This window comes from Protopterus annectens, chromosome 16.part0 (genome assembly GCF_019279795.1).
Source record: "Protopterus annectens isolate FY-2018-M chromosome 16.part0, PAN1.0, whole genome shotgun sequence".
NCBI classification, from domain to species: domain Eukaryota; kingdom Metazoa; phylum Chordata; order Ceratodontiformes; family Protopteridae; genus Protopterus; species Protopterus annectens.
Genome location: NC_056750.1, coordinates 624,942,452 through 624,959,181, shown reverse-complemented (window position 1 = coordinate 624,959,181; position 16,730 = coordinate 624,942,452). Strand labels below are relative to the sequence as shown.

At 41.2% G+C, this 16,730-nt stretch overlaps 1 protein-coding gene across 1 annotated transcript in view; it reads left to right on the top strand.

Annotated features, from left to right (window-relative positions):
- Window positions 1-15,084: 15,084 nt before the first annotated feature.
- LRP10 (LDL receptor related protein 10) overlaps window positions 15,085-16,730 on the top strand; it is a gene marked incomplete in the record, with an annotated part of 319,622 nt that continues 317,976 nt past the window's right edge. Inside the window, 1 exon segment of the mRNA XM_044058042.1 lies at window positions 15,085-15,791. Within this exon segment, the coding sequence (XP_043913977.1) occupies window positions 15,758-15,791 (34 nt within the window).

The following is a 16,730-nucleotide window of genomic DNA, read 5'->3' as shown; positions in this document are numbered from 1 at the left end:
TCTCAGGAACTGCCCTTTTATAACATTTTTGCTAACATGTCTTGGATGCATGTTGTTTTTATGTAATATGGAATTCTTTCTACTTGGTTTTCTATACAGGCTAGTAGCCATCTGCCCCATTTCTGATTTTTTCACTAGAACATCAAGGAATTCTATCTGTTCATTTGAGTACTTACAAGTAATTTTTTTAAATTGTGTTGTTGTGGGTAGGTACTCTAAGAAACTACCCAACATATCTATTGAGTTTTCCCATAGAAAAAAAACATGTCATCCACAAAACATGCATACCACAGAACATATTTACTAAATTCATTTCCCTGTAGTAGAAATGTTTCTTCCCATTGGACTAAAGTTAGGTTGGCTTAGTTGTTCGCACAAGCTGTGCCCATAGCTACGCCAAACTTTTGTAGGTAAAAATATTCTTTAAAGACAAAAACATTATTGTCCAAAATTATTTCAAGCAGACTGCATAACAGATTCACTTTATCATTAGAGAAAACACATTTAGAACATAGCAAGCTCCTAATGTTCTCTATTCCCCACTGATTTGGAATCACTGTGAACAGTGATGTAATATCTAAGGTTACAAGAAGATACTCTTTATTTATCGAAATTATCTTTCTATACAATGTTTGGAGAAAAGATTTTGTGTCTTTTAATACTGTTTCACACTTTTTAAGCACTGGATGATGATTATTCTCTACATATATTGACATGGCTTCTGTTGTCCAACCTCTACAGGACACTATGGGTTTCATAGGTGGACATATGATATATTTATGTACCCTGGGAAGGCCATATATAACCGGAATAGTGGGAGTTTCAACATTAAAATACTTAAATAAATCCTCTATTATCAAATGTGTAGTCAGCAAGTCAAACAACAAAACAGCAATCCTGTCTATAACACATTTTACTATATTTACTGAGATACAGATATAGGTCTCATGGTCATTCAGTAGTTTCATCATTTGCTGGATGTAGAATTCCCTATCCATAATCACAATTCCCCCTCCTTTATCTGCAGGTCTAATTTCCACTGAATGCATTTCCCTCAGGTCATACAGAGCATCAGATTCTTCTTTACTCAAGTTGTAAAAGACAGCTCTTCTATCTGAATTAAATGCTTCCCTTATTTGCTTCTCACATACTGACACACAGGCTTCTACCATAGGATGTAATTTAGGTACAAAGGTACTGGGTTTTTTAAAAATATTCACATTATCAGTCATCTGTCCTTTAAACATAGTTGTTAATGTTAAGTTGCGACCAAATAACTTAAGTTCTTTAAGAATGTCAACTAACACAGTTCTCTGGGCTGGAATAAATGACAGCCCTTTATTCAAAAGTGACATATGTGCATCAGTTAGTGTTAAAGATGAAAGATTTATTACCAGACCTTTGTGTTCTTGCTGTGGGTTACCATTGTGTTCCGTGTTGCTTCTGTGTTTGGTATCTGCCTGACATGGCCCTTCCTTCCTCTGCTCCTTGATCTGCTTTTTATCGGTAGAGCATTCATTAGTGTGAAGGGTATCATTTGAGTTCCTGATACTCCCTTTTGTTGCATGGGAAAAGGGGGATTCTCATTAGATGGGTTTCTGTTGTCATTCTTCTAGCTGCCTCTTGTATTTATATCCTTTGGTTTTACTGTTGACTGCTGCTCAGCAGGAGTCACTGGTACACTCTGTTTCCTCAGTGTTAGTGACTGCAGCCACTCCCTCTTCAGTTATTTGGCTTCTCATTGGTGGTTGTGTGTTGTCTGTCACAAAAGGGGCTGGATTTACAGGCTGGTCTGTTGCTGTAGTAAAAGATTTGGGCCATGAAAAAACAGCACCGGACTGAAAATCATTCATATCCCTTTGAAGCTTTTTCAGCTTCGTATTCTGTAAATTTTTTTCATAGCTAGATATGCTTTCAAAGAGGGTATATAGCTTGTCACCAATAATGGTATTTGTAAAATTAGTGCATAGATCAATCTGCAGAGCTTTCAGTTCATTTGCAAGTTCCCTTTCTTCAGGTAAAAAATAGTAAGTTCATGTAGTCATTAACTGCAAGTTAAGCTGCTGCCATTTCTTCAGGAGGTCAGGGAGGGCATCACCATAAGCTGACATAGTTAGAACTCAGATCTCTGGGAACAATTTTATATCTTAAGCAGGCTTTCAAATTAAATATCTGCCATTGGAGCCTTTTATACTTATATAACATGTTTTCAAAGGCTCTAAATTTGTCTTTAAAGAGCATTTGTGTCCCATCATCTACATCAACAGAATATTCATCAGAGAAAACTAGTCTCTCAACCAGTGGGCTTACCTCCATAGTTAGGATTCTACTAAAACATTCCATTCTGTTTTGAGTGTTGGTATTCCCATTTGGATTGTAATTCAGTTTAATTTCTTTGAAACCATTTTAAAAGGCAAGAGCCTTAAAGCACCAATTCCCTTCTACATGGTTCTATAGGCATTCAGATTTGAACTTGCATACTGTTTTTAACAGTTTTATGTCTATTTATGTTTTTTCCTACTATTTTTAAATTAATTGAGTCTGATATAAATATTTAATTGTCTTAACTGATTGGTTACTTTGCAAGTATATATATCAAGGAAGGCATGGGATGTTTTATTAAGCCTGATGAAGCAACCTGGAAGGTAATGAAAGCACTCACTTTGTCCTTGCAATAAAGAATTTTCCTTCTACTGTGGCAGTTCGACTTTTTATACGTACTATTGGCTCTGAGGTGAAGACCGATCTGTTCATCTGATACCTGTGTTTTTGTCTTTCTCTTAGATCTATATCTAGCTTTATTTCTAAGGTTTTCCACACAGGTTTCGGTCACTGTAAGAGAATACCTCAGAGTTTTAGGTCTCATGGCATCTATGATTCTCATGATACCTGTGTCAAAACTCCAAATGAAACCGATACAATAGTAACTGAAGTCCCTTTGGTCCCAGGACCAACATCCTTTGTCATTTCAAATCCTAGTGTTGAGGTTTGTCAGAAGTGAAATAATTTGGTGGAGACAGCAAATATCCTTAATTCCATGTCCTCCCTTTTCCCTCCTTATTACAAAGCAGTCATCACAGATGCCTTTGACTTTGCTTGGGGAGCAGTTTAAGGAGAGATAAAAATGCAAAGTGTGAGGGACACCAAGAGCAGATGTATGCACATAAGAGATGGTTGCCCTGTTTTATTTATTTATTTATTTATGTATTTATTTATTTATGTATGTATTTATTGACATTTGTTAACCGGGTTAGTCCAACTGGATCAGTAGCCCATTTTCAGCAGAGACCTGAGGAGAAAAGCTCCAGTTACAAACAATTTACAGTTTATAAAAAAAATTCACACTCAAGCAGTTACAGTATATAAAAATTTGCACACCAAGCTAGTAAGAATCGTAAATACAACAGGTCAAAAATATAAAGTAAGAAGAATACACATAGCAGTATACAAGTAGCAACTGTACAAAAATATATATTAAAATTTAAGACTTCAGTTTTGTGAGGATGAGTTAACAAGGTAAATACCTAGTGGGTTACTAGGTGAGATAGGGAGAGACTATTATAAGTACAAATATGGTGGGAATATGATACAAGAGTGTGGTGAGGTTAAGTTGAGTCATGGCAGGGGCAAGTCTTGGTGTTAAGTAGGTGAAGTTTGAGTTCTTTTTTAAAGTGTAATGGATGGATAATGGAGCGTATGTGTATAGGAAGTTTGATACAAGCTTGGGACACAGAGCATTTATAAAGAAGTTTGCCCACATTTTTTTTTTGGTTGGTAGATATGCAAAAGCTGCTGGTTTGAGGCGCGGAGGGTCCATGATGGGGAATAGGTGGATACCAGGGAAGAGAGAGCTGGGCAGGAAGATAGTTTGCATAGTATAGAGTGTATTATTTGAAATTGCGATAGAATGAGTTGTTGGGGGAGTTCAAGCCATTGGAGAGAGTTAAGTGCAAGGCAGTGGTGTGAATTGTAAGGAGAGTTCATAATGAATTTAGCTATTTTGTGGTATGTTTGTTGAAGTTTAGTCAAGGTTGTGGACTGAATGTTGGTTATAACTGGTGCAGCATATAAAAGGGAGGGAAGAAGGAGTGCCTGTGCCAGGGAGACTCTAGCATTGGAGGTTAGAAATATGTTGTTGCAAAAGCAAGCCTAGTTTCTGGTGAATTTTTTTTTTTTATACATTGGAGTATGTGTAGGTTAAATTTAAGTTTGTCATCAATGATGACACCTAGAAGCTTAGTGTGGGGCTTGGGTTTTATGATAGTGTTATTGGAGGATGTAATAGCAAAGGTTTTTTTTTTTATGATGAGAGAGATAGAACGTGGGAGAAAGAGCAAAGGTTTGGTCTTTTTAGGATTAAGGATAAATAGATTATCAGACAGTCACTTTTCAGTGGATAGAAAGGTGTCTTGGGTTAGGGTATGGAGTTCTGAGATATTGCTGAAGGTGGAGATGAGAGTTGAGTTGTCTGCATATTGGATGAGGGAGGATTGTTTACAGGATGTGTATAGTTCATTAGTGAAAATGTTAAACAGGAGGGGACCCAAGATGGAACCTTGTGGAACCCCTGATGTATGGAGAGCAGGATGAGAGCTGTCTGACAGATTGCTGTCTACAAGAGAGGTAGCTGGAGAACCAGGCTAGGGAGGTAGTAGATAGGTTGAGATTAACAAGTTTAGATAATAGTATGGAGTGGGAGACAGTGTCGAAAGCTTTAGATAGGTCAAGAAAGAGACAGGATATGAGTTGGTTGTTATCACGGGCCTCAGCGATAGTATGAGTAAATGATAGGAGGGCTGTAGCTTTGCTATGGTTGGGCCGGAAATCATACTGAGTGGAAGTGAGAAGGTTATTTTGGAGGAGATAATTGAGAAGCTGTGAGTGAATGCATTTTTCAAGTATTTTAATGAGAGGGGATAGGATAGCAATGGGCTTATAGTTAGATGGGTCAGTTGAGATTCCTCCTTTATGCAGGGGAATGTTGAAGAAGGATTTCCAAATGAAAGGATCTGTAGCTTCTTGAACTGATCTATTGATACAAATGGATACAGGATAGATTGTAGATTTAGCAGCTAATTTGAGGAAGGTAGAAGGGAGATTATCTGTGGAGGGAGAGCAGGGTTTAAGCTTCAGAAGAAGAGTTTTGATGTAGGAAGTGGGAAGAGGTTGAAAGGAGAAAGGGTTTTTGTTGAGTGGGTTGGGAGGGGTAGGGGGAATAGTTGTGTTAGAGTTGGAGGGTGACAGTTTTTAGATTGTGTCAATGAAGTGTTTATTGAGGAGGGTAGATGTTTCCAGAGGTGATTTATTTGGGAAAGGGGAGGGGTTGGCAGGGCAACCTGGAGAAAGAATTTTATTTAGGGCAGACCAGAACTTACATGGGTTAGATTTGCTATTTAGTTGTGCAGAGTTATAGTAGGATTTTTTGTTCTTATTGATTTGTTTCTTGACAAGATTTCATAGTTCTCTGTATCTATACAGCAGAGGTAGTTCTTTAGCACTATCTATTTTGTGCATAAGGGATCTAGTGTCTTTAGAAAGCCAGGGAGCATAATTTGGTTTGATTCTAATTCTCCTAGAGGGGGCAAGGGAGTTGAGGGTGTTCAGGAAGATGCTATTAAGTTTACTCACTGCGTCATTGAGAGGGATCTGCCTAAGGATGGACCAGTCAGTACTAGACAGTATGGAGTTGAATTGGCTGATATTAAAGTCAGTGAGTTTATGTCAGTCTCTGTAAAGATGTGATTTAGGTGGTTGGGTAGAATGATTTAGAATAGAGGTGGGGAGATGACCACTTAAGGAGTCTGGTAGGGTAGTTTGGCTATGGTAGAGGTTGGGGGAAGTTAGTGAGAATCCAGTCAATAGTAGTGCTGGAAGATGAGGATTTATGGAAGCGGGTATGAGATATTATCAGTTGATGGAAACCATGTAGGTTTATACTAAAGTGTGGAAAGTCACTTGTAAGTTTGCACCAATCTATATTGACATCTCCAAGGATGAGGGATTCATAGTGTATGTTGTGGGAAAATCAGGATAAGATATTTTGTAGGGTGGGGATATTATTTCCATGGGTAATATATATGGAAGCTATAGAAAATTTCTTGTGTGGGTTAAGGTGGTAATTTAGGATGATTAGTTCAGCTGGGTGGAAGTCAGGGATAGGGATGGAGACAGGTGAGAGATTTAGGCTCAGAGTAGAGGATGGCTACACCACCCACTTTTTTAGGGAACCTGTCAGTGCAGTAAATGTTATAGCCAGGAGGGAGTATTTTGTTGTTAGTGATGTGTGGTTTCAGCCACGTTTCGAATACGGATAGAATGTGAGGGGAGGTATGTGCTATCCAGTGTGTAGCTCAGTGATTTTGTTACTGAGGCTTTGAATACTTAATGAGTAGATAGTTAGCTGTTTGTGTAAAGATGTATATTGATTGGCAGGATGAGGATGGTGTGAAGCATGAGGGGAGGTGGTTGCGGAGGTGGAGGGAGTCTTGTGGGGTAAGTGGCTGTGGGGAGAGGAGTGGGGGCCTGGGTTGGGGTGGATGTCACCAGAGAAGAGTATATTATTAGCAAAATGTGTGAGAGGAGTAAAAGGTAAGAGATGGTGGTTTGCTGTTCAAGGCAATCAACTCTCTAAATCATCTTTGGGTCCTGGATCTTCTTCAGATTGTTACAGACAATATCACAGTCATGTGGTACAACAGCAAGCAAAGGGGAGCCAGGTTGTACCCCTTTGCAAAGTAGCCATGTTAGCTTGGTATATAGCTTCACAATACAATCTCACTCTTCAGGCACCCTACATTTTGTCAGAGCAAAATTGTGTGGCAGACAAGCTGAACAAGACAAGGGCAGACACGTTTCATGAATGGAAACTAAATCAGGGTTTTTTCCAAGATTTGAGCCATCTGCGGGGAGTTCATAAAGTCGACCTATTTGCCTCCTTTCTGAACAATCAGCTGGAAAGATTCTGCTTTAGGACTCTATGCAAGAATGTCTGGAGTACAAATGCCTTTTCTTGTCCCAGGACAGAACTGTTCATTTGTGCTTTTCAGTCTTTCCACTGATATACGGGGAACTTCTGAAGATTCAGAAGGAATCTTCCAAGATCATTGTGGTGACTCTTCTGGCCCAGGCAATAGTGGTTCTTCCTTATTTTGGAAATGGCCAGGGGCAATTACCACAAGCTTCCTCATAAACTGGATTTACTTACACAAGATCAAGGGGTGTTTGTTATACCAAAATACCAATTAATTTCAATTGACTGCCTGGCTGATAACTTCTTAGTCCCCTTTAATCACCTGTTTACTGAAGATGTACAGCCGGTACTTATGGAGGCAAAAAGCCTTCCACTAGAAAATCATATATTAGCAAATGGAAAAAGGTTTTCTAGTTGGTGCCAACAACATAACCAGCACCCATTCAAGGCTAGTTGCTCTCTGGTATTACAATATTTGTGAGTTATTATCCTACAGCCTTTTTCCACTCCTCCATCAATGTTTATTTAGTGGTCATTTTAGCATGTTGGTCCAAGGATCCTCTTATTTCAATGCATTCTCATGTTAAAATGTTTTTGAAAGGGGTTTTGTATAAGAGTCCTCCTAGAAAACTAGTGGCCCCTCCTTGAGATCTTAATTTGTGTTAGAGAAGCTAATACCTGCTCCATATGAAACAGTTAACCTGGGTAACTTGAGATTCTTAACATGGAAAATTTTTGCTGATTGCTCAGACCTCTGCAAGTGGGGTATCTGAGTTGCAAGCTCTTATGGTGAGCCAACCCTACCTCATTTTCCCCAGGGATAGTTTTTTTTTTTTTTTTTTTTAGAACTAATCCTTCTTTTATGCCTAATGTGGTATCTGAGTTTGCTTTAAGACAATCTATCCATCTTTCCATTTTCTTCCCAAACCTAAAAATAAGGGAAAAAAGATAGTCCATATCTTGGATGGCAACAGACAACTCGGGTACTGTCTTGACTGAACTAAATCTTTCAGATCTTTGGATCAATTGTTCATTTATTATGAAGGTAAGAAGGGACAACCTGTGTCAAAGCAGACTATTTCCAAACAGTTGATTGTGGCTATTACCTTTTGTTATTCTCACCACAAGACTATTCCTGCCAGGGTCAAGGCCCACTACACCAGGGTGTTGGCTTCATCTATGGCTTTTTGGAAGTGGATGAATTCTAGAAGTAGCTCCTTGTCCTCTGTATGTAGCTTTACAAAGCACTACAAGCTTGATTCCTTTTTAGGTCTAGATCAGGCTTTGCTAGGACCACTCACCAGGGGTTCCTGGGCTCTTCTCCTTCCACCTCCCCAAATTTGTAAGCTATGGTAATCTACCCATATAGCGTATGCTACTGCATCACTGATCAATATGAAGAACATAGTTCAGTTGTATAAGTAAACTTACTATAAGAGTAGATGTTCAAATGATCACTGATGCAGTAGCCACTCCATCCTTCCATCCCCATGTTTCTTCGTGTGTTGTTGTTGTTGTTCCTGGCATTGTCTGTTCAGGGCTCAGCCTCCATCTGTCTTTTGGCATGAAAGCTGTGAAAGGCTTAGTCCCCAAACCTGTGTTTTCAGTCAACTAAGGTGAGAGCTGAGGAACGTTTTAGGTACAAGGAAAGTGCCCTGCAGTTTTGGGAGCTGGAGGACTGATATACCCTTGCAGGCTATAACCCATATAGCAAAGGCTACTGCAGCAGTGATAATTGAAATATCCACTTTTATGCTAAGTGTACTTACACAAATACAAATATACTGTCCTGGTTTCTTGATAACACACAAGGTAATCTGGAAGCTTGTAAAAAAACATCCAAAAGATGTACTACATTAGTAATCATGTAGTTGTCCATATGAACCAGAACTACACTGATCAGGATTTGCGAGAATGCGTAATAAAAGACAGCATCATCAGGAGGGGCGGCCACGGAGGTGCAGCGGTTAGTGCTGTTGCCTCACAGCAAGAGGTTCTCTGGTTTGATTCTCGGCTGAGGTGCCTTCTGTGTGGAGTCTGCATGTCTTCCCCGTGGTCGCGTGGGTTTCCTCCAAAAGACATGCAGTAGTTGGAGTTGAATTGGCTGATATTAAAGTGCCTTCTTTGGAAGGTTGGGCGCCGGGCTGGCAACTCGGCACCGTAAAACTCCACTGCCAATCATGAGCGGACAGATTATCCCCTGTGGCAACCCCTAACCGGGAAAAGCCGAAAGAAGAAGAAGATCAGCAGGAGGTACTTTACGGAGGAAAAGCACTGATGACTATTAACATTTAAAGGCTGCTACATTCTTATAGATGTTCTTCATCTCACATTGCTGCAGTCCTTACATATGGGTAGTCCGCTGTCCTCGGTCAGCCCGAATACCAAAGTATTAGGCTGACGTCGGTCAAGGCGCTTAAAACTGACATCAGGACGTCAGGGTACAAAAGCGCATGACCAACGTCATTTCCTCAGTCTTTTTTGCCACATGGTCCGATGCAGAAGCAGCGTTGCAAGTGCCGTTCGGCGTTCTGAAATTTTTCGAATTTGGAGTTTCAGACCGAATCCAAGTTGGCTAAGTACCCCGTTGGGGAATATTTTGTTTTTTCTTGCCTCAGTGTTTTACCGGATGTCAGAAAAAGTGAATAACTGTATTTCTTGTGGGAAACAGATACCGCATAGGGATTATCATTCTTTGTGTATTCCTTGTTTGGGGCCTGAGCACGATGTTGTTGGGTGTCGCTTTTGTGCTAGGTTCAATAAACGCACTATTAAGCGAAGGTTAGATTGTGCTAGGCTGGTCTTTGGGAAGCGGTGCAATTATAATATGCCGCCGGATTCTCCGGCGCCCGCTTCTGCGAAGAAGCGCAAAGACAAAGCAGTTAAACCCAGGCAAGATGAGTCGTCCATTCCGGACACCGGTTCTTTAGAGGCTTCAGTGGAACCGGTGGTTCCGACGGAGACTTCTCTGGAGTCTCAGGGGGAGACTTTGATTTTGCAGGAGGTGGTCTCTCAGGAGGCAGGTCAGGCTGAGGGGGCTTCTCAAGTTACTGTACTCCCCTCCCTTCCTAGGGTGGTTAGGCCTTCTCCTTCTGTTTCCAAGGCTTCTCCCAGAGGCAGGCCAGTTTTAGCTTCTGTTGGTGTCACTCCTAGTTCAGCAGGGTCTGTGCCTAAGAAGCACATGCTTAAAATGGCAGAAGATTTGATTACTCTGATTAGAGGTTCTTTGCCCCCTCCTGATAAGAGGCCTAAGGTGGAGCCAGAGTTGGGAAGTTTTGAACAGGCTTCGGATGTTTCAGAGTCTTCAGCTGAAGACTTGCAGGAGTACTCTCCTTATTCTGATTCTGATGCAGATGATTCCACTCCTTCTGCTTCTCCTCCAGAGGATTTTTCTTTTTCAGAGACACTTCATTCTATGAGGGAACATTTTAAGTGGGAAGGTCAGGACTTCTCTGATTCTCGGAAAAGGCTTAGGGAATTTTTGCTGTTACCCCAGCATAGGCCCTTGGCTATACCCCCTGTTCTGGATGTTGTGGAAGATGTGTTTGCAGAGGCTTCACTTAATCCTGATTCTCTGCCTCCTGCTCCTGTTAAACCGGATAGGTATTACAGGGTGCCTGAGGCTCATAAATATCTTTATAAGAGTCCTAGGGCAGACCCAGAAACTATTAGTCAGGGACCTAAGGGTGTCAAGGCCTCTGTTGTAAAAATCCGGTTCCTCTAGATAAAGAAGCCAGAGCTTTGGATAGATGGGGAAAGAAGGTCTATACATCTTCTACCTTAGCTATGAGGGCTTTGAATTGCCAGTTTCATATGTTGAAATATCAAAACTTTCTTCTTTCTCAATTGAAGTCTAAGGTGGATGCTCTGGCGGAAGGCATTGAGTGTAAAGAATTACAAGATTTGGTGCATGTCTCTGAACAGGTGGGTAAGCATTCATTACAGTGTGGTTTTGATGCTGTGCAGGCCTCGTCTAGGGTGGCTGCCACTGGCTCAGTTCTTCGCAGGCACGCCTGGCTGAAGGATCAGAATTTATCTGACCATGTTAAGACAAGGATTTTGGATGCTCCTTTGCAGTCTGATGTGTTGTTTGGTTCACCTGTGGAGTCAGTCTTGAAGAAAATGGAAGACAAGGCTAAGTCTATGCAGGCTGTTAAAGATTTTTTGCATGTTCAGCCTCCAGTTTAGTAGGAATTGGCCTGCTAAGGGGTGGACGTATCCTTCTTATGATTCTCAGTCTAGGGGTAGATCTAGACATGGTAGGGGCAGAGCTCAGAGTTCTTTCAGACCTAGAACAGGGAGTTCACCTGCACAATCTTCGGGTGAGGGCAGGGGCCAGTCCTTTCGTAAACAGGCCCAATGACCTACTTTTTCAGCTGCCAGATCCTCCTTGCCTGGCAGCACCTTTGGGAGGAAGGTTAGCACTCTTCAAGGAAAATTGGATGTTGATTACCCAAGACAAATGGGTATTGGATATCATACACCAGGGTTACAAGTTTTATTTCCATACCTTGCCTCCTTTCAAAGGCATGCCGGACATTCCTCCTCAGCAAAGACTAGAGGCTCACAAACAAATTTCTCTACTACTTCAAATAGGGGCCATACAACCGGTCCCTCTGCCAGAAGTGGGCCTAGGATTTTATTCTCGCCTGTTTCTAGTACCAAAGAAAGGAAACACGTGGAGACCAATTTTGGATTTATCTATCCTCAACACATATCTGGACATTCCCAAGTTCCAAATGTTGATGTTACAACAACTTTTACCTCTGCTGGGCAAGGATCACTGGATGGTGACTCTGGATCTCAAGGAAGCTTACCTTCATGTTCCTATCAGGCCCAGTTGCAGGAAGTATCTGCGTTTTCGGGCTGGGACTTCACATTATCAGTTCTCTGCATTGCCCTTTGGCTTATCTACTGCGCCCAGAGTGTTCACGAAGGTTCTGGCTCCAGTGGTAGCTTTCTTCAGGCTAAGAGGAATACAAATCTATCCTTATTTGGATGATTGCCTGATTCTGGCCCAAGAAAAGGACGAACTTCTTCATCATTTACAGTATGTGATGGCAGTGTTAAGATGCCTGGGGTATTCTGTGAACGAAATAAAGTCCAGTCTAGTACCCTCTCAGGACATGTGCTTTCTGGGTGTGAGACTGAATACAGCATCCCAGATGGCCTTTTGACCCCGGACAAACAAAAGAATCTTTCTCTTTACTTCCACCAATTGTCTCGTCAGTCCAGGCTGACTGCAAGGACAGTCCTTCAAGCCTTGGGGTTCATGGCATCTTGTATTCTGGTACTTCCCAATGCCAAACTGCATATGAGGAAGCTACAGTGGTATCTCAAGAATGTATGGACACAGCACTGCCAAGATTTGGACACTGTCATTCAGATAATACCTTGCATTCAAAAGGAATTTTTGTGGTGGGCTCAGGAATGTCACCTAAACAAGGGACTCTCTGTGACCCGGCCAGAGGCGAGTCAGATTTTAACGACAGATGCCTCAGACAAAGCTTGGGGAGCTCATCTAAATGGAAAATGGGTACAAGACACGTGGCCTGCCAGACTTCAACATCTACATATCAACTTGAAGGAGATGTTAGCAGTCCAATTTGCATTGATAGCTTTCAAGGATTTACTTCTTCCAGGGCAGGTGTTGATTCAAACAGACAACACAACTGTCATGTGGTACATCAACAAGCAAGGGGAACGCATTCTTATCCTCTATGCAGACAAGCAATGATTTTGTGGGAGACTGCTCTCAGTTTACAGCTAAATCTTCAGGCAAGGTTTCTGCCAGGAGCACAGAACTCCTTAGCAGATGTGTTGAGCAGACAAATTATGGATCCCCACGAGTGGAAATTGGATCCTCATGTATTTCAGAGATTGACAGTGTTATGGGGAACTCCAGACATAGATCTGTTCGCTTCTCCACTAAATTACCAGCTGCCAAAGTTTTGCACAAAAGGTTTCATCCCACAGCTTGGAAAGTGGATGCTCTCTCATTCAGTTGGAGCAATCTTCACGTGTATGCCTTTCCACCTCTGCCTCTCCTCCCAAAGGTACTGCTGAAGGTCAGACAGGACAAGCCAAACATGATTTTAATAGCTCCAGATTGGCCTCGACAGCACTGGTACCCATTACTGAGAAGTCTGGTACAGGAGCCTCCATGGCCTTTGCCTTCGATTCCTCACCTGCTGTCTCAGGAGAACAGTCATTTACTCAATGTCAAACTTCATTCTCTACATCTGACAGCCTGGCATATTCTGTTTTAAACCCTGGAGGGTCTCAGCTTCCACAACAAGTTTTGAATGTTATTTTGGAGGCCAGAAGGCCTAGTACAAGGAAAGTTTACGCAGATAAATGGAGGAGATTTTTATTTTGGAGTACAGCAAAGGACTTTGATGTTTCTAAACCTAATTTAAGTGTTGCGCTTCAATACCTTACTGAGTTATTGGACAAAGGTTTGTCCTTCTCCTCTATAAAGGTTCATGCTGCAGCAATTTCTGCTCACTATGACTGTGACCCACCATTATTTTCTCAGCCTTTGTTTAAGCAATTCCTTAGAGGGGCAAAGAATACAAGACCCCCATGTAGAGCTCCTACTCCTGCTTGGGATCTCAATTTTGTGTTGGAGAAACTCACTCTACAACCTTTTGAGCCTGCAGCATCGGCAGAGTTGAAATATTTATCATGGAAGACTGCTTTTTTGTTGGCCATTACCTCTGCGAGAAGGGTTTCTGAATTACAGGCCCTTATGGCAGTTGAGCCTTTCTTAATTTTCCACAAGGATAGGGTGTCTTTGTATACTAACCCTTCTTTTATGCCTAAAGTGGTTTCTAGTGTGGCTTTAAACCAAACTATTCATTTGCCTACTTTTTATGCAAACCCCCAAAATAAAGGGGAAAGGATTTTGCACACTTTGGATATACACAGACAGTTGCGATATTATTTGAGCAGAACTAAAGGGTTCAGGCAGTCTCAGCAGTTGTTTGTTTCTTTTGCTTTGGGTTCTCAGGGCAAACCTGTTTCAAAACTAACTATTTCTAAGTGGATTGTTTTTTGTATTGCTTTCTGTTATTCCCATCATGGTAAGGAGATTCCAGCTGGGATTAGGCCTCATTCCACTAGGGCTACTGCCACTTCTACAGCTTTTTAAGGGGTGGCTACTAAAGATATTTTGGAAGCAGCTACTTGGAGTTCAGTGCATACTTTCTCTAAGCATTACCACCTTCCACTTTACTCTAAATCTAGGGCTGGATTTGCCACTGCAATTTTACAGGGCATTTTGGCAGCTCCTAATGCTTTATAGTTTTGCCATCCTCCCTTACCTCTGCTTTGGGATTCTACCCATATGTAAGGACTGCAGCAATGTGAGATGAAGAACATAGTACAGTTTTGTACCTACCATAAATGTAGATGTTCGAAGATCCACATTGCTGCAGTCCAATTTACCCTCCCTCCTTCCCCTCTGTTGTTGAAGGTGGTGGTGTGGTTTGTGTTGTACATATTGTAAATATGGTTAGTGCACGGGTGGTTGGTTAGCTTTTGCTGGTTTTTGGCTTTGGCCTTTCTTGTTAGGGCCTTCTGACATCTGGGGCAAGAAAAGACTGAGGAAATGACGTCGGTCATGCACTTTTGTACCCTGACGTCCTGATGTCAGTTTTAAGCGCCTTGACCGACGTCAGCCTAATACTTTGGTATTCGGGCCGACCGAGGACAGCGGACTACCCATATGTAAGGACTGCAGCAATGTGGATCTTCGAACATCTACATTTATGGTAGGTACAAAACTGTACTTTTTAAGTGCCTGAATGAAGGTCACTAGGATTAACATACAAGCCTAAACTTAAAAAAAAGAAAAACATAAAATTCAGCTCAACCTAAGTTAGCTTGAAATCCGGATAGTAAACTGAAATGAGATATGTGTAAGTTTAATGTCCACAAACGACACCGATCGTTACTGATGCTTTCGTGATTGTACATCAGAATTCAACGAAACTATACTGAGTAATAACAGTAAAACAGTTACTACTTAAACAGGAACACAAGAAAGGGAAACTGTTTTCTCTGTCAGCTGACCTGTGCGAAGTTAACTAAGACCCTATCCTTTCCACTTCCTGCAATCACAAGGGCAGATAACCTCCCAAAACTTTTAAGGAAGTACACAAGCGAAGAGCCACGAAAGTAAAAGTAGTAGGGCTGGGAACTAATTTGGATCACAGACATTGAACGAGAAAAGCAGCATTTCAGTTGTTTAGTAATTGTGCAGGGAAACGCACGTAATTTACGCTCTCTTTTCCCTGTTTATTGAATAATTATGTTTGTACAGCAGTAGGCGAAATCATGATGTAAAACGAGATCTGAGACAGGGTGAAAATACTCATAGAGTGCGAGACTGCTAAAAAGTTCTGTTATATAGTTGCCAAAGCTCAAGTCGGCGGACTTCCTGGATTTTGAGCAAAAGGCGGAAGTAGCGAAAAAACAGTAATCAGTCTACTGGTTTTGCGTTCTAAGTTTGTTATTTTCGTACTCGGAATGTTGAAGGGTTGCCTCCACGAACTTGCTGTTTTTTCCCTATGGGTAGTACTCGTCTTCTGAAACGGAGTTGCACTTTACTTCCCCGTCTTGGACAATTCGGGCCAATAATGAAGGCGATTTGGGGGGCCCATTTCGATTATTTTACCTCTTTTGTTTGCGTAGCAAGAAAATGACTTATTTCTTGCATTATATGTGTCGGTATACTTGTGCTTTGTGGATTTCACGATTCTAAGTTGTTAAAACTGCATAGACATGAACCTGGAGTGCTTTGTTCTTTTGTTATTTGGTAAGTTCCATAAAATAGGTAGAGTTGGGAGGAGCACAAATATGGTTTGTGTAAGTATGTAATGTTGTAATTTTGCTGAAAGTTTTAAAGCCTTTCATGTTGGTGTATTTTGGATGGAGAGTTTTAAAATGCAAGCATGAATCAGATGCTGACCAGTTTGAAAAAGTTCCTGCATGGGATTAGTTGCAGTAGCAAAATGCATGTATGATTTTGGTTATTAAAGGAAACAAGGTTCTTTATGAAACTAACAGACTAGTGATATAGCTGTCATCCTCAGCAGAATTGAGGTAATGCCAGCAGTATTCAGGAAGGAAGGGCCCAAGTCATGGACACCTTTAAAATGTTAATACCAGTGATTTGAGAACGCTGACAGAAGAGTACAGTCTGCAGCTCTAATGCATGTCATTATTTGTTGATTAAAGTGCATCACCATTTTTTTCTGTAAGCATTACTGATTTTAGGAGATGCAAATCATAAGTGTGAGCCAGAATCAGGAACATCCCTGAATCTCAGGGACACGAGAGGTATGGCTGGCGGGGGAATTTTAACTGCCATGCAGACTAACACAAAATATTACATCTATCTACTTCTGACATTTAAATCCAGAGACTGAAAATATGGAGACTGGAATTTCAGGCAAAATGTTAAGTAAACAAATACATCAATAAATCAACATCTGTTAGCCAGGGTAGAGCACTGATCCATATGGACCAGTTTCAGGCTCAGCCCAGGAGTTCTGTCTAAGTGACTTGCTTGTGGTCAAAAATTAGTATATGGAGGCAGTGAGACTGAAAACCGTGAGACTCTGTGTAGGTACATTAGCTGTAGTACTAAACCTCTGCATCCAACGGACAGTCCTTTTTTCTGCAGAATACAGTACATAGTCAATATTATTATTTCTTCATTAATTTACGTTGTGTATGTGCTTGATGCTTGGAG